The 18,882-nt window shown below is 46.0% G+C and overlaps 1 protein-coding gene across 1 annotated transcript in view; it reads left to right on the forward strand.

Moving 5' to 3' along the window:
- The first annotated feature begins 1,549 nt into the window (after positions 1–1,549).
- LOC139569667 (uncharacterized) overlaps positions 1,550–18,882 on the forward strand; it is a 55,945-nt gene continuing 38,612 nt past the window's right edge. Inside the window, exons 1-3 of the mRNA XM_071391076.1 lie at positions 1,550–2,102; positions 10,330–10,407; positions 17,523–17,608. Of these exons, the coding sequence (XP_071247177.1) occupies positions 1,550–2,102; positions 10,330–10,407; positions 17,523–17,608 (717 nt within the window). The remainder of the gene's footprint in view (positions 2,103–10,329; positions 10,408–17,522; positions 17,609–18,882) is intronic.

Consider the following 18,882-nt stretch of genomic DNA (forward strand, 5'->3'; position numbering starts at 1 on the left):
CACAGGATGTCCCTCTGGGCAGTGCAATATTCACAGGATGTCCCTCTGGGCAGTGCAATATTCACAGGATGTCCCTCTGGGCAGTGCAATATTCACAGGATGTCCCTCTGGGCAGTGCAATATTCACAGGATGTCCCTCTGGGCAGTGCAATATTCACAGGATGTCACTCTGGGCCCTGCGATATTCATGGATAAGTCACTCTGGGCCCTGCGATATTCATGGATAAGTCACTCTGGGCCCTGCGATATTCATGGATAAGTCACTCTGGGCCCTGCAATATTCATGGATAAGTCACTCTGGGCCCTGCGATATTCATGGATAAGTCACTCTGGGCCCTGCGATATTCATGGATAAGTCACTCTGGGCCCTGCAATATTCATGGATAAGTCACTCTGGGCCCTGCAATATTCATGGATAAGTCACTCTGGGCCCTGCAATATTCATGGATAAGTCACTCTGGGCCCTGCAATATTCATGGATGAGTCACTCTGGGCCCTGCAATATTCATGGATGAGTCACTCTGGGCCCTGCAATATTGATGGATGAGTCACTCTGGGCCCTGCAATATTGATGGATGAGTCACTCTGGGCCCTGCAATATTCATGGATGAGTCACTCTGGGCCATGCAATATTCATGGATATGTCACTCTGGGGATTGCCCTGCAGTAATGAGAGAAATTACACTTTCTGTCTCCTACAAATACTTTGGCCTCTTATGGTTTGAGAGCAACTCTGAGAGACTGGTGCAGGTGTTCATTGTTGAGCCTGGTGCAGGTGTTCATTGTTGAGCCTGGTGCAGGTGTTCATTGTTGAGCCTGGTGCAGGTGTTCATTGTTGAGCCTGGTGCAGGTGTTCATTGTTGAGCCTGGTGCAGGTGTTCATTGTTGAGCCTGGTGCAGGTGTTCATTGTTGAGCCTGGTGCAGGTGTTCATTGTTGAGCCTGGTGCAGGTGTTCATTGTTGAGCCTGGTGCAGGTGTTCATTGTTGAGCCTGGTGCAGGTGTTCATTGTTGAGCCTGGTGGCGCTGTTTTGTTTTTAATAAAGTTCATTGCGGAGAAGACTGATTCATCTATATGTGGAACCAAACATGTTCAGGATGTATAGTGCCCAGTTTCCTGAGAACAGGATGTATAGTGCCCAGTTTCCTGAGAACAGGATGTATAGTGCCCAGTTTCCTGAGAACAGGATGTATAGTGCCCAGTTTCCTGAGAACAGGATGTCTAGTGCCCAGTTTCCTGAGAACAGGATGTATAGTTCCCAGTTTCTTGAGAACAGGATGTATAGTGCCCAGTTTCCTGAGAACAGGATGTCTAGTGCCCAGTTTCCTGAGAACAGGATGTATAGTTCCCAGTTTCCTGAGAACAGGATGTCTAGTGCCCAGTTTCCTGAGAACAGGATGTCTAGTGCCCAGTTTCCTGAGAACAGGATGTATAGTGCCCAGTTTCCTGAGAACAGGATGTCTAGTGCCAAGTTTCCTGAGAACAGGATGTATAGTCCCCATAGTTTCCTGAGAACAGGATATCTAGTGCCCAGTTTCCTGAGAACAGGATGTCTAGTGCCCAGTTTCTTGAGAACAGGATGTCTAGTGCCCAGTTTCCTGAGAACAGGATGTCTAGTGCCCAGTTTCCTGAGAACAGGATGTCTAGTGCCCAGTTTCCTGAGAACAGGATGTCTAGTGCCCAGTTTCCTGAGAACAGGATGTCTAGTGCCCAGTTTCTTGAGAACAGGATGTCTAGTGCCCAGTTTCTTGAGAACAGGATGTCTAGTGCCCAGTTTCCTGAGAACAGGATGTCTAGTGCCCAGTTTCCTGAGAACAGGATGTCTAGTGCCCAGTTTCTTGAGAACAGGATGTATAGTGCCCAGTTTCCTGAGAACAGGGACGTCAGCTGCAGGTACCATCTTTCCCCAGGAAGTGACATGGTCACAGTCACCAGCCTGCTCCTTCAAAAGGCACGTTGCCTTGCAGCTCCAATCAACTCCGTCTGCTGTGATGTAACATCTACCCGTCTGAAGATCTGTTTCGCTTTCTTTCTGACCACTTTGTCACATTTCGTGACCCATGAAGTGGTTCTGGATGAGCAGCAGCAGTTCTCTTCCAACCGTGAAGTCATCAAAGTGAGCCTTGAAGTTGATCCATCAGATTCTGGATGAAATCAAGACGGATGGGAACATCTTTGTCTCTGTCATGTTTTGTCTTTGATCATCATGTCTTGTCCCTGTGCTTCCCTCTGCTGGTCTTATTAGGTTCTTTCCCTCTTTCTATCCCTCTCTCTCCTCCTCCCTCTCTCCCTCTCCCGCTCTCTCTCTCTATCGTTCCGTTCCTGCTCCCAGCTGTTTCTCATTCTCCTAACGACCTCATTTACTCTTTCACACCTGTCCCCTATTTTGCCCTCTGATTAGAGTCCCTATTTCTCCCTCTGTTTTCCGCTTCTGTCCTTGTCGGATTCTTGTTTGATGTTTGCTGTTCTGTGTCCTTGTTCCGCCCTGTCGTGTTTTTGCCTTCTTCAGATGCTGCGTGTGAGCAGGTGTCTATGTCAGCTACGGCCTGTGCCTTCCTGAAGCGACCTGCAGTCTGTGGTCGCGTCTCCAGTCATTCCTCTCTACTAACGAGAGGATTTCAGTTTCCTGTTTTGGATTTTCCTTTGTTAATATCCAGGAGTATCATTGTTTGCTTATGACTGGAATAAAGACTCTGTTTCTATTACGTCGCTTTTGGGTCCTCATTCACCAGCATAACAGAAGAATCCGACCAAGATGGACCCAGCGACTACGGATTCTCTCAACACTGCCGTCAAGTTCCAGGGAGCAATGCTCGGCAGACACGAGCAGGAATTGTCTGCTGCTCGTCATGCCGTTGAGACCCTGGCCGCTCAGGTGTCCGACCTGTCAGGACAGTTTCAGAGTCTTCGTCTCGTGCCACCAGCTACTTCCTGGTCTTCCGAGTCTCCGGAACCTAGGGTTAATAACCCACCATGTTACTCTGGGCAGCCCACTGAGTGTCGCTCCTTTCTCACCCAGTGTGATATTGTGTTCTCTCTCCAGCCCAACACATACTCAAGAGAGAGAGCTCGGATCGCTTACGTCATATCACTCCTTACTGGTCGGGCTCGGGAGTGGGGCACAGCTATCTGGGAGGCAAGGGCTGAATGTTCTAACGTTTATCAGAACTTTAAAGAGGAGATGATACGGGTTTTTGATCGTTCAGTTTTTGGGAAGGAGGCTTCCAGGGCCCTGGCTTCCCTATGTCAAGGTGATCGATCCATAACGGATTACTCTATAGAGTTTCGCACTCTGGCTGCATCCAGTGACTGGAACGAGCCGGCGTTGCTCGCTCGTTTTCTGGAGGGACTCCACGCTGAGGTTAAGGATGAGATTCTCTCCCGGGAGGTTCCTTCCAGCGTGGACTCTTTGATTGCACTCGCCATCCGCATAGAACGACGGGTAGATCTTCGTCACCGAGCTCGTGAAAGAGAGCTCGCGTTAACGGTGTTTCCCCTCTCCGCATCTCAACCATCTCCTTCCACCGGCTCAGAGACTGAGCCCATGCAGCTGGGAGGTATTCGCATCTCGACTAGGGAGAGGGAACGGAGAATCACCAACCGCCTTTGCCTCTATTGCGGTTCTGCTGGACATTTTGTCATGTCATGTCCCGTAAAGGGCCAGAGCTCATCAGTAAGCGGAGGGCTACTGGTGAGCGCTACTACTCAGGTCTCTCCATCAAGATCCTGTACTACCTTGTCGGTCCATCTACGCTGGACCGGTTCGGCTGCTTCCTGCAGTGCCTTGATAGACTCTGGGGCTGAGGGTTGTTTTATGGACGAAGCATGGGCTCGGAAACATGACATTCCTCTCAGACAGTTAGGGAAGTCCACGCCCATGTTCGCCTTAGATGGTAGTCTTCTCCCCAGTATCAGATGTGAGACACTACCTTTAACCCTCACAGTATCTGGTAACCACAGTGAGACCATTTCCTTTTTGATTTTTCGTTCACCTTTTACACCTGTTGTTTTGGGTCATCCCTGGCTAGTATGTCATAATCCTTCTATTAATTGGTCTAGTAATTCTATCCTATCCTGGAACGTTTCTTGTCATGTGAAGTGTTTAATGTCTGCTATCCCTCCTGTTTCTTCTGTCCCCTCTACTCAGGAGGAACCTGGTGATTTGACAGGAGTGCCGGAGGAATATCATGATCTGCGCACGGTCTTCAGTCGGTCCAGAGCCAGCTCCCCTTCCTCCTCACCGGTCGTATGATTGTTGTATTGATCTCCTTCCGGGGACCACTCCCCCTCGGGGTAGACTATACTCTCTGTCGGCTCCCGAACGTAAGGCTCTCGAGGATTATCTGTCTGTTTCTCTCGACGCCGGTACCGTGGTGCCTTCTTCCTCTCCCGCCGGAGCGGGGTTTTTCTTTGTTAAGAAGAAGGACGGTACTCTGCGCCCCTGCGTGGATTATCGAGGGCTGAATGACATAACGGTTAAGAATCGTTATCCGCTTCCCCTTATGTCGTCAGCCTTCGAGATTCTGCAGGGAGCCAGGTTTTTTACTAAGTTGGACCTTCGTAACGCTTACCATCTCGTACGCATCAGAGAGGGGGACGAGTGGAAAACGGCGTTTAACACTCCGTTAGGGCATTTTGAATACCGGGTTCTGCCGTTCGGTCTCGCTAATGCTCCAGCTGTCTTTCAGGCATTAGTTAATGATGTACTGAGAGACATGCTGAACATCTTTGTTTTCGTTTACCTTGACGATATCCTGATTTTTTCACCGTCACTCGAGATTCATGTTCAGCACGTTCGACGTGTACTCCAGCGCCTTTTAGAGAATTGTCTCTACGTGAAGGCTGAGAAGTGCGCCTTTCATGTCTCCTCTGTCACATTTCTCGGTTCTGTTATTTCCGCTGAAGGCATTCAGATGGATCCCGCTAAGGTCCAGGCTGTCAGCGATTGGCCCGTTCCTAAGTCACGTGTCGAGTTGCAGCGCTTTCTCGGTTTCGCTAATTTCTATCGGCGTTTCATTCGTAATTTCGGTCAAGTGGCTGCCCCTCTCACAGCTCTGACTTCTGTCAAGACTTGCTTTAAGTGGTCCGGTTCCGCCCAGGGAGCTTTTGATCTCCTCAAGAAGCGTTTTACATCCGCCCCTATCCTTGTTACTCCTGACGTCACTAAACAATTCATTGTCGAGGTTGACGCTTCAGAGGTGGGCGTGGGAGCCATTCTGTCCCAGCGCTTCCAGTCTGACGATAAGGTCCATCCTTGCGCTTACTTTTCTCATCGCCTGTCGCCATCGGAACGCAACTATGATGTGGGTAACCGCGAACTGCTCGCCATCCGCTTAGCCATAGGCGAATGGCGACAGTGGTTGGAGGGGGCGACCGTCCCTTTTGTCGTTTGGACTGACCATAAGAACCTTGAGTACATCCGTTCTGCCAAACGACTTAATGCACGTCAAGCTCGTTGGGCGTTGTTTTTCGCTCGTTTCGAGTTCGTGATTTCCTATCGCCCGGGAAATAAGAACACCAAGCCTGATGCCTTATCCCGTCTCTTTAGTTCTTCTGTGGCTTCTACCGACCCCGAGGGGATTCTCCCTGAAGGGCGTGTTGTCGGGTTGACTGTCTGGGGAATTGAGAGACAGGTAAAGCAAGCACTCACTCACACTGCGTCGCCGCGCGCTTGTCCTAGTAACCTTCTGTTCGTTCCTGTCTCTACTCGTCTGGCTGTTCTTCAGTGGGCTCATTCTGCCAAGTTAGCTGGCCACCCCGGCGTTCGGGGTACGCTTGCTTCTATTCGCCAGCGGTTTTGGTGGCCTACTCAGGAGCGGGACACGCGCCGTTTCGTGGCTGCTTGTTCGGACTGCGCGCAGACTAAGTCAGGTAACTCTCCTCCTGCCGGTCGTCTCAGACCGCTTCCCATTCCTTCTCGACCTTGGTCTCACATCGCCTTAGACTTTATTACCGGTCTGCCTTCGTCTGCGGGGAAGACTGTGATTCTTACGGTTATCGATAGGTTCTCTAAGGCGGCACATTTCATTCCCCTCGCTAAGCTTCCTTCCGCTAAGGAGACGGCACAAATCATCATTGAGAATGTGTTCAGAATTCATGGTCTCCCGTTAGACGCCGTTTCAGACAGAGGCCCGCAATTCACGTCACAGTTTTGGAGGGAGTTCTGTCGTTTGATTGGTGCTTCCGTCAGTCTCTCTTCCGGGTTTCATCCCCAGTCTAACGGTCAAGCAGAAAGGGCCAATCAGTCGATTGGTCGCATATTACGCAGCCTTTCGTTTCGAAACCCTGCGTCTTGGGCAGAACAGCTCCCCTGGGCTGAGTACGCTCACAACTCGCTTCCTTCGTCTGCTACCGGGCTATCTCCATTTCAGAGTAGTCTTGGGTACCAGCCTCCTCTGTTCTCGTCCCAGCTCGCCGAGTCCAGCGTTCCCTCCGCTCAGGCTTTTGTCCAACGTTGTGAGCGCACCTGGAGGAGGGTCAGGTCTGCACTTTGCCGTTACAGGGCGCAGACTGTGAGAGCCGCCAATAAACGTAGGATTAAGAGTCCTAGGTATTGTCGCGGTCAGAGAGTGTGGCTTTCCACTCGTAACCTTCCCCTTACGACAGCTTCTCGCAAGTTGACTCCGCGGTTCATTGGTCCGTTCCGTGTCTCTCAGGTCGTCAATCCTGTCGCTGTGCGACTGCTTCTTCCGCGACATCTTCGTCGCGTCCACCCTGTCTTCCATGTCTCTTGTGTCAAGCCTTTTCTTCGCGCCCCTGTTCGTCTTCCCCTCCCCCCCCCCCGTCCTTGTCGAGGGCGCACCTATTTACAAGGTACGGAAGATCATGGACATGCGTTCTCGGGGACGTGGTCACCAGTACTTAGTGGATTGGGAGGGTTACGGTCCTGAGGAGAGGAGTTGGGTTCCATCTCGGGACGTGCTGGACCGTTCGTTGATTGATGATTTCCTTCGTTGCCGCCAGGGTTCCTCCTCGAGTGCGCCAGGAGGCGCTCGGTGAGTGGGGGGGTACTGTCATGTTTTGTCTTTGATCATCATGTCTTGTCCCTGTGCTTCCCTCTGCTGGTCTTATTAGGTTCTTTCCCTCTTTCTATCCCTCTCTCTCCTCCTCCCTCTCTCCCTCTCCCGCTCTCTCTCTCTATCGTTCCGTTCCTGCTCCCAGCTGTTTCTCATTCTCCTAACGACCTCATTTACTCTTTCACACCTGTCCCCTATTTTGCCCTCTGATTAGAGACCCTATTTCTCCCTCTGTTTTCCGCTTCTGTCCTTGTCGGATTCTTGTTTGATGTTTGCTGTTCTGTGTCCTTGTTCCGCCCTGTCGTGTTTTTGCCTTCTTCAGATGCTGCGTGTGAGCAGGTGTCTATGTCAGCTACGGCCTGTGCCTTCCTGAAGCGACCTGCAGTCTGTGGTCGCGTCTCCAGTCATTCCTCTCTACTAACGAGAGGATTTCAGTTTCCTGTTTTGGATTTTCCTTTGTTAATATCCAGGAGTATCATTGTTTGCTTATGACTGGAATAAAGACTCTGTTTCTATTACGTCGCTTTTGGGTCCTCATTCACCAGCATAACAGTCTCCCTGCTTTTGCTTTAAAAGTTCGTGGATGTGGAGAAGTTCTCCCTGGAGATCATTCTTGAAAAGCTCAATTTTCTTCTGGAAAACCCGGGACTGCTGTTATCAAATCACATGTTGTCTCGTCCCTGCAGCTTAACATTCAGTTGATTTTAAGGTGTGATGTAACGTCTGCCAAAAAATGCAACGGTTTCCAACTTCTCATATTCCAACAACTCTGAAAACTGAGGTGCCTTGTCACTCTTTTTTTGCTCTGAAGAGAAAGCTTTGCTTTCCTCCTGAATGGTCCAAAAGTGTTCCAAAACCCAGTCTTTGTTGAGCCATCTGACATTGTTGTGTAGTAGTAAGTCATCAACTGGCGTCTTGTCAGAACTTCTCGTAGCGGTGTTGAAGGGATGATGTCGATCTCAAAAAGTTCATCCGTTTCATCATCGTTGTCATGACCTCGGAATACTCGTTTCCCAGACTGGCACACAGGACAGATTGGTGGATGATGCAGTGGTAAGATGTCAGGTCCCGGGGTGGTCCTCTTTCAAAACGTGCAACCAGTTCCCTCCATCTTCCCATCATGGCTGGAGTTCCATCTGTGGTGATGGACTTCAGATCTTGCCCTCTTTTTGTCTCATTGATATCCTCTCCCTAGATGTGTTAAGGCCAACAGCTCCTCATAGAATTCCTTCTTTTGTTTTCGTTATAAAAATCTGACAAACACCAGAAGCTGGGCGTTACCATTTGGTAGCTTTTGATTCATCCACAGCGAATGAAATGCATGGTGCATTCTGAATGACCTCATCAAGTTGTGAAGTTAAACCTTCAGCTAATATTTCAGTTCTCGTTGCTGTGAATCAGACTGGAATCTGTTTGATATTTTAACTTCAGCTCATATTTTTGTTTACCTTCAAGCAAGGTGTCAGCCACTTCACACATATAGTATTTTACCTTCTCAGCTTCTAAAAAATATATTTTTGGGGTGTATTCCCAAAACCCAAGCTTTCCTCAGTGAGCACTCCATTGCACGTTGTTGGGCTGTCGGGGAATTGACAAGGACTTTGTTGGACCACTCCTATTGTTTGGACCTTGTGTGTTCTCACCTCCGGGTTCAGGGGATACGTCTGATCCAATTTACTGGTGTCATAATGGAGCTTAACATGGGCACTTTTCACCGAGAGCTACGGACTCACTGCATATCAGGCACGTTGGTTTTGTGCTAGTTGAATCAACACTGTTCCGTCTACTCGTCTTTGAATATACAGTTTTCAGAGTAATTTTTTTAAAGTTTTTAGTTGAACAAGCCATATTAGCAAAGATGCTGATAACTACACTCCTTCTAACTGTGATATTAACAGTTAAACAGCGGTCAAATCTTTCTGTTTCTTTCTGCCTGCTTGTCCCAAGGTTCCGCGGAAGATATTTTGGATTAATGTGATTGGGCAAGACGCGGCCTCTTGTATTTACATATAACCACACGATTGGACTAGACAGGGCAATAGTAGAGGTGGACGTTGCTTTGTGAGAAAAAGAGAGGTTGCTGAGTTAGAGGCTACTGTACCCGGTTGAATTTTTTTTTTTTTAAAGCTGTGTAAAAAATTATGTATTGACTTTTATATTTAAGAAAAAAATGCAATGTTGTCCAGTCCGGATTCACCATTCTCTGGGTCCAGACCTGGACCATGGTCCGCCAGTTGAGTGTGGCTGGTGTAATGGTTACAGTTACCGCTTGTGGATCAGAAAATTGCGGGTTCGCCTCCCGGAGGAGATTTTTTTTCGCCATTCTTTCGTTTATAGTTTTTGACAAGTACAAACATAACTAAGCAAAAAATACTGTGACGTAGGTGTAACGTATTGTCCATTGATCAGCACAGAAATTGATTAAACAGGACTCTGTTTGAAACACAAGTGGCTCTGAGCATATGTGAATATTACACAGGTAAGCTAACCTTATGTGAATATTACACAGGTAAGCTAACCTTATGTCAATATTACACAGGTAAGCTAACCTTATGTCAATATTACACAGGTAAGCTAACCTTATGTCAATATTACACAGGTAAGCTAACCTTATGTCAATATTACACAGGTAAGCTAACCTTATGTCAATATTACACAGGTAAGCTAACCTTATGTCAATATTACACAGGTAAGCTAACAGTTAGAGCCTGTCTGCATTCCTGATTTCTCTATCTGAGCTACTGTGTTCAACACGCCACCATCTGTTATGTTGGGCACCTACTGACCAATAAAGGATGGTATTATGTTTGTTTTTTTGTTTTATGTTTTATGTTTTGCTAAAATAAAGGTTTAAGGAAATACAGGCATACACAACATTACTACAAGACAAAACAGCTCAATCAAGCGTACAAGCAACGCTTGCTTTCATTTAAACACATATGTAAAGCATGAAAAAGTAGCGTAACGGGATAATGTCTTACCGTGTTGTTTGAAGAATCCAATACTTTACCTTGCAAGCGGTACAAATCACGTTATTGTGGAAGCACCTCCTCTATGAGCATGAATTAGGCTGTTTTGAAAAGGTTTGAATCCTAAGCAATCTGCCTACACGTAGTCTGATGTACAATACCAACATAGCTTCTGTAGTAGGTCAAAGCTGTATGCTGTAAAACCTTGGTATAGCATGGGTGGAATAGGCAGTGTGGTGTTCATGTGAGGTTCCTTTCTTTTTCAGCTCTAGACCAACGACTATTCTCACTTAAAACATGTTTTTATTTTATTTTATCTTATACCTGCTTGTTTTCTTTCACAGGGAGAAGAGTTAGCCTGGTGGCCTACTTTGTGAAGAGACATTTCAACCTGCGGTGTATTGTCAAGCAGCAGTATGGAGGTTGGTAAATCACCTAGTTTATATCTGCGGTGTATTGTCAAGCAGCAGTATGGAGGTTGGTAAATCACTTAGTTTATATCTGCGGTGTATTGTCAAGCAGCAGTATTGAGGTTGGTAAATCACTTAGTTTATATCTGCGGTGTATTGTCAAGCAGCAGTATGGAGGTTGGTAAATCACTTAGTTTATATCTGCGGTGTATTGTCAAGCAGCAGTATGGAGGTTGGTAAATCACTTAGTTTATATCTGCAGTGTATTGTCAAGCAGCAGTATGGAGGTTGGTAATCACCTAGTTTATATCTGCGGTGTATTGTCAAGCAGCAGTATGGAGGTTGGTAAATCACTTAGTTTATATCTGCAGTGTATTGTCAAGCAGCAGTATGGAGGTTGGTAATCACCTAGTTTATATCTGCGGTGTATTGTCAAGCAGCAGTATGGAGGTTGGTAAATCACTTAGTTTATATCTGCGGTGTATTGTCAAGCAGCAGTATGGAGGTTGGTAAATCACTTAGTTTATATCTGCGGTGTATTGTCAAGCAGCAGTATGGAGGTTGGTAAATCACCTAGTTTATATCTGCGGTGTATTGTCAAGCAGCAGTATGGAGGTTGGTAATCACCTAGTTTATATCTGCAGTGTATTTTCAAGCAGCAGTATGGAGGTTGGTAAATCACCTAGTTTATATCTGCAGTGTATTTTCAAGCAGCAGTATGGAGGTTGGTAAATCACTTAGTTTATATATGCGGTGTATTGTCAAGCAGCAGTATGGAGGTTGGTAATCACCTAGTTTATATCTGCAGTGTATTGTCAAGCAGCAGTATGGTAGGTATTCACGTATGTTATACCCAGGATGGTCCCCTTAGTAAGCAGTATGGGGGTACTGGTAGGTATCGGGGTTGGGGTCAAATTTCATTTCAATTCAGGAAGCGTACTGAAATTCCTATTCTCTTCAATGTTTTTCAATGAGGACAATTTGGAATTGAAATGGAATTTGGTTTACTTTTTGAATAGAAAATGGTTTTGACCCTAACTCTGGAAGGTATATTAAATCAAGTTCGAGAGGGTCGCCTCTTCTGTTGTGTCCATCTCACTTCTGTTACCATCTCAACCACTGCAGTTCATGTAAGCCTTGTCTGAGCCAGAACGGCCCATAGTACACCCCCTGGACAGGACTCTAGTTCAGTTCAAGCAGACCCGTCATTTGCATTGCTTCAGTGCTGATTTGAACGTATACCACGTCTATATTGAAAAGAGTTCAGGAGAAAGGATGCTTGTAAAGACCCTTGAACTCATAAATCATCTTTATATACACTACCAGTCAACAGTTTTGGACACACCTCCTCATTCAAGGGTTTTTCTTTATTTTTACAGTTTTCTACATTGTAGAATAGTAGTGAAGACATCAAAACTATGAAATAACACATATGGAATCACGTCGTAACCAAAAAAGTGATACACAAATCAAAATATATTTTAGATTCTTCAAAGTAGCCACCCTTTGCCTTGATGACAGCTTTGCACACTCTTGGAATTCTCTCAACCAGCTTCATGAAGAATTATTATTCAACGGTCTTGAAGGAGTTCCCACATATGCTGAGCACTTGTTGGTTGCTTTTCCTTCACTCTGCGATCCAACTCATCCCAAACCTTCTCAATTGGGTTGAGGTTGGGTGATTGTGGAGGCCAGGTCATCTGATGCAGCACTCTATCACTCTCCTTCTTGGTCAAATAGCCCTTACACAGCCTGGAGGTGTGTTGGGTCATTGTCCTGTTGAAAAACAAATGATAGTCCCACTAAGCCCAAACCAGATGGGGTGGCGTATCACTGCAGAATGCTGTGGTAGCCATGCTGGTTAAGTGTGTCTTGAATTCTAAATAAATCACAGTGTCACCAGCAAAGCACCCCCACACCTCCTCCTCCATGCCTCACGGTGTGAACCACACATGCAGAGATCATCCGTTCACCTACTCTGTGTCTCACAAAGACACGGCTGAGTTGGAACCAAAAATCTAAAATTTGGACTCCAGAACAAAGGACAGATTTCCACCGGTCTAATGTCCATTCCTCGTGTTTCTTGGCCCAAGCAAGTCTCTTCTTCTTATTGGTGTCCTTTAGTAGTGGTTTCTTTGCACCTATTCGACCATGAAGGCCTGATTCACTGGGTCTCCTCTGAACAGTTGATGTTGATGTGTATGTTACTTGAACTCTGTGAAGCATTTATTTAGGCTGCAATCTGAGGAGCAGTTAACTCTAATGAACTTATCCTCTGCAGCAGAGGTAACTCTGGGTCTTCCTTTCCTGTGGCGGTCCTCATGAGAGCCAGTTTCATCATAGCCCTTGATTGTTTTTGCGACTACACTTGAAGAAACTTTAGAAGTTCTTGAAATGTTCTGGATTGACTGACCTTCATGTCTTAAAGTAATGATGGACTGTCATTTCTCTTTGCTTATTTGAGCTGTTCTTGCCATAATATGGACTTGGTCTTTTACCAAATAGCGCTATCTTCTGTATATCACCCCTACGTTGTTATTGTGTCAAACACATTAAGAAGGAAAGAAATTCCACTAATGTACTTTTAACAAGGCACACCTATTAATTGGGGGGCTCCCGAGTGGCGCAGCGGTCTAAGGCACTGCATCTCAGTGCTAGAAGCATCACTACAGACCTGGTTTGATTCCAGGCTGTTTCACAACCGGCCGTGTTTGGGAGTCCCATAAGGCGGGGCACAATTGGCCCAGCTTCGTCCGGGTTATGGCTTGGCCTTCATTGTAAATAATAATTTGTTCCAAACTGACTTGCCTAGTTAAATAAACGTTTAAATAACTCAAATAATATACAAATTGAAATGCATTCCAGGTGACTACCTCATGAAGCTGGTTGAGAGAATGCCAAGAGTGTGCAAAGCTGTCTTCAAGGCAAAGGGTGGCTACTTTGAAGAAACTAAAATCTAAAATATATTTAGTTTTGTTTATCACTTTTTTGGTTACTACATGATTCCATATGTGTTATTTCATAGTTTTGATGTCTTCACTATTATTTTACAATGTAAAAAATAATACAAAATCCCTTGAATGAGTAGGTGTGTCCAAACCTTTGACAGGTGCTGTATGTGCTCTTGCAAAGCAGTGAGTGTACATTTACATTTATGTCATTTAGCTGACGCTCTTATCCAGAGCGACTTACAAATTGGAAAGTTCATACATATTCATCCTGGTCCCCCCGTGGGGAATGAACCCACAACCCTGGCGTTGCAAGCGCCATGCTCTACCAACTGAGCCACACGGGACCATACACAATGTATGTGTACACAATCTACCTTTTTTAAAAGGTCTCTCCTTCACTTGTTTTAACATCCTGACCCTACCTGCTATGGCCATTGGTGTGCTTGAGAACATCCTGCTGTTAAGTGTGTCCCAGGAGGGTCTCCTTAATCTGTCGTTAAGTTTGTCCCTGGAGGGCCTCCTTAGTCTGGTGTTAAGGTTGTCCCTGAAGGGCCTCTTTACTGAGACCGTAAAGAGCTGGGAGGCCCTTTCCTTCTATAGGAGGGCTGTGAGACCGATAATGTTACATCTCCATGGCCCATCTCCTGCCCCTGACCTTATTCATGGCACCTACATGTCCCCTTCCTCTTGGAACACTTTAATGGACCTCTTCCTCTCAAATGGAATTCTTCCTCTTGGAACACTTTCATGGTCCTCTTCCTCCCAAATGGAATTCTTCCTCTTGGAACACTTTCATGGTCCTCTTCCTCCCAAATGGAATTCTTCCTCTTGGAACACTTTCATGGTCCTCTTCCTCCCAAATGGAATTCTTCCTCTTGGAACACTTTCATGGTCCTCTTCCTCCCAAATGGAATTCTTCCTCTTGGAACACTTTCATGGTCCTCTTCCTCCCAAATGGAATTCCCCTGAGGACTGCTCCCAGACCTGTCAGTAAAGTTCATATCTGCCCCCTGAGGACTGACCCCAGACCTGTCAGTAAAGTTCATATCTGCCCCCTGAGGACTGCCCCCAGACCTGTCAGTGAAGTTCATATCTGCCCCCTGAGGACTGACTCCAGACCTGTCAGTAAAGTTCATATCTGCCCCCTGAGGACTGACTCCAGACCTGTCAGTAAAGTTCATATCTGCCCCCTGAGGACTGCCCCCAGACCTGTCGGTAAAGTTCATATCTGCCCCCTGAGGACTGACCCCAGACCTGTCAGTAAAGTTCATATCTGCCCCCTGAGGACTGCCCCCAGACCTGTCAGTAAAGTTCATATCTGCCCTCTGAGGACTGAGAACTGACATGTCAAAGGCTGAGTTGCCAGATTCACTCAACAACTCACACTATTGAAGTCCCAGTCCTTCATTTGAAAAACAACAGAATGGCAATCCAATGGGAAGGCCTTCAGTGCGTTTGAAAGTATTTATACCCCTTTTCCACATTTTGTTACGTTACAGCCTTATTCTAAAATGGACAAAAGTTTTTAGTTCCCTCATCAATCTACACACACTACCCAATAATGACAAAGCAAATACAGGTTTTTTATCACATTATAAAGAGAAATATCACATTTACAGAAGTATTCAGACCCTTCACTCAGTACTTTGTTGAATCACCTTTGGCAGCGATTACAGCCTCAAGTTTAATTTTTTTTTTTTATACATTTGCAAAAATGTCTAAACCTGTTTTCACTCTGTCATTATTGGGTATTGTGTGTCGATTGATTAGGGGGGGGGGGGGGAATAATTGAATCCATTTTTAGAATAAGGCTGTAACAAAATGTGGAAAACAGGAAGTGGTCTGAATACCTTCCTGAATGCACTGTTTTATATCAGACATAGACAACATGATGGCTGTATATTGGTCTGTTAAGCAGTGTGGTTATTCTAGTGAAAGTCTAGATAGACTGGACAATATTCATCTGACTCTACTGTGTATATTGGTCTGTTAAGCAGTGTGGTTATTCTAGTGAAAGTCTAGATAGACTGGACAATATTCATCTGACTCTACTGTGTATATTGGTCTGTTAAGCAGTGTGGTTATTCTAATGAAAGTCTAGGTAGACTGGACAATATTCATCTCTACCGTGTATATTGGTCTGTTAAGCAGTGTGGTTATTCTAGTGAAAGTCTAGATAGACTGGACAATATTCATCTGACTCTACTGTGTATATTGGTCTGTTAAGCAGTGTGGTTATTCTAATGAAAGTCTAGGTAGACTGGACAATATTCATCTCTACCGTGTATATTGGTCTGTTAAGCAGTGTGGTTATTCTAATGAAAGTCTAGGTAGACTGGACAATATTCATCTGACTCTACTGTGTATATTGGTCTGTTAAGCAGTGTGGTTATTCTAATGAAAGTCTAGGTAGACTGGACAATATTCATCTCTACCGTGTATATTGGTCTGTTAAGCAGTGTGGTTATTCTAGTGAAAGTCTAGATAGACTGGACAATATTCATCTGACTCTACTGTGTATATTGGTCTGTTAAGCAGTGTGGTTATTCTAATGAAAGTCTAGGTAGACTGGACAATATTCATCTCTACCGTGTATATTGGTCTGTTAAGCAGTGTGGTTATTCTAGTGAAAGTCTAGATAGACTGGACAATATTCATCTGACTCTACTGTGTATATTGGTCTGTTAAGCAGTGTGGTTATTCTAATGAAAGTCTAGGTAGACTGGACAATATTCATCTCTACCGTGTATATTGGTCTGTTAAGCAGTGTGGTTATTCTAATGAAAGTCTAGGTAGACTGGACAATATTCATCTGACTCTACTGTGTATATTGGTCTGTTAAGCAGTGTGGTTATTCTAATGAAAGTCTAGGTAGACTGGACAATATATAGGGCCCTGGTCTACAGTAGTGTACTATATAGGGAATAGGGTCCTGGTCTACAGTAGTGTACTATATAGGGTCCTGGTCTACAGTAGTGTACTATATAGGGAATAGGGCCCTGGTCTACAGTAGTGTACTATATAGGGTCCTGGTCTACAGTAGTGTACTATATAGGGAATAGGGCCCTGGTCTACAGTAGTGCTCTATATAGGGATTAGGGTGCCATTTTGGACACAGTGTGATTTGTAATTTTAGACTAAGTTGCTCCATATTATATGCTGTTGTTCACGTGGTTCTGAGCCACACACACACACACACACACACACACACACACACACACACACACACACACACACACACACACACACACACACACACACACACACACACACACACACACACACACACACACAGGAAACATCTGTAAACTTTCTGTGGTTTGAGGGTTTTTTAAATATCTGTCCTTGCTAACCTCACCCTTAACTCACTCTTATTCAGCTGGATATCTGGCCTTGCTAACCTCACTCTGATTCAGCTGGATATCTGGCCTTGCAAACCTCACCCTGATTCAGCTGGATATCTGGCCTTGCAAACCTCACCCTGATTCAGCTGGATATCTGGCCTTGCTAACCTCACCCTGATTCAGCTGGATATCTGGCCTTGCTAACCTCACCCTGATTCAGCTGGATATCTGGCCTTGCTAACCTCACCCTGATTCAGCTGGATATCTGGCCTTGCTAACCTAACCCTGATTCAGCTGAATATCTGGCCTTGCTAACCTCACCCTGATTCAGCTGGATATCTGGCCTTGCTAACCTCACCCTGATTCAGCTGGATATCTGGCCTTGCTAACCTCACCCTGATTCAGCTGGATATCTGGCCTTGCTAACCTCACCCTGATTCAGCTGAATATCTGGCCTTGCTAACCTCACCCTGATTCAGCTGGATATCTGGCCTTGCTAACCTCACCCTGATTCAGCTGGATATCTGGCCTTGCTAACCTCACCCTGATTCAGCTGGATATCTGGCCTTGCTAACCTAACCCTGATTCAGCTGGATATCTGGCCTTGCTAACCTAACCCCGATTCAGCTGGATATCTGGCCTTGCTAACCTCACTCTGATTCAGCTGGATATCTGACCAAGACTTCCATTTAGTATATTCACTATCATAATGTGTGTGTTTGTGTATATATCATGTGTGTGTGTTTTCTCCCCAGAGCTGCGTGTTTCCTGAGCGTTATGCGGTGTGTGTGTATGTGTGTATATATAATGTATGTGTGTGTTTTTTCCCCAGAGCTGCGTGTGTTTCCTGAGCGTTATGTGGTGTGTGTGAGCCGACTGGAGGATGCCTCAGCTAACCCGACCCCGGCCGTAACCGTGGTGAGTGGCTGTTTATACTCCACTACTTCCTCTTCCTTCCAGTCGCTTGGCAACATCACCAGCACGGGGCTGTCTGTCTGTTTATTATAGGGCTTCGGTGCCAAATACTGCTCCCACTTCCCACTGTATGTGCTGGAAGATGTTTACTTAGATTGGCCCCTGGATGCGCTGCCAAATTGTGCGCCCGGGTCCCACTGGATGTGTCCCAAATGGCACCCTTGTTTTCTATGGACCCTGGTCAAAGTAGGGCACTTTATAGGGACTAGGGTGCCATTTTGGGATGCAGCCTGTATATGCTGGCTTTGTTTATGTAGTGTGGCCCCTGGACCTGCCAGGGTTATTTCCAGGCCCCCGACCCTCTACTCCCAGGGATGGGGACAAGATTGGGACAGAGTGTCTGAGGTTGTGGGTTCAAGGAGTTATGGGGTGAAGGGTTCCGGAGTTTACAGGGGTCACACACCACTGGATCTGGGGTCCGGGGAGAGACCGACATCTGGTTTGTGCGATCTTGTCACGACAATGACCATAGGGGTTGGCAAGACAATAGAAACTGATCTGGGACCAGACTAGTCTTATTGAACCCAATGACCATAGGGATTGGCAAGACAATAGAATCTGTTCTGGGACCAGACTAGTCTTATTGAACCCAATGACCATAGGGGTTGGCAAGACAGCAGAATCTGTTCTGGGACCAGACTAGTCTTATTGAACCCAATGACCATAGGGGTTGGCAAGACAGCAGAAACAGACCTGGGACCAGACTAGTCTTATTGAACCCAATGACCATAGGGGTTGGCAAGACAGCAGAATCTGTTCTGGGACCAGACTAGTCTTATTGAACCCAATGACCATAGGGGATTGGCAAGACAGCAGAAACTGATCTGGGAACAGACTAGTCTTATTGAACCCAATGACCATAGGGATTGGCAAAACAGCAGAATCTGTTCTGGGACCAGACTAGTCTTACTGAAACCAATGACCATAGGGATTGGCAAGACAGCAGAATCTGTTCTGGGACCAGACTAGTCTTATTGAACCCAATGACCATAGGGGTTGGCAAGACAGCAGAATCTGTTCTAGGACCAGACTAGTCTTATTGAACCCAATGACCATAGGGGTTGGCAAGACAGCAGAAACTGATCTGGGAACAGACTAGGACATTCACTGAGACTGAGACCGGGCTGAAAAGAGCTTGGCTACATTAAACCCTGGGAGCATTCAGGCCGTATTCATAAAGCATCTCAGAGTGCTGATGTATAGGCTAGTACAGTCAG

Source organism: Salvelinus alpinus, chromosome 3 (assembly GCF_045679555.1).
Source record: "Salvelinus alpinus chromosome 3, SLU_Salpinus.1, whole genome shotgun sequence".
NCBI lineage: Eukaryota > Metazoa > Chordata > Actinopteri > Salmoniformes > Salmonidae > Salvelinus > Salvelinus alpinus.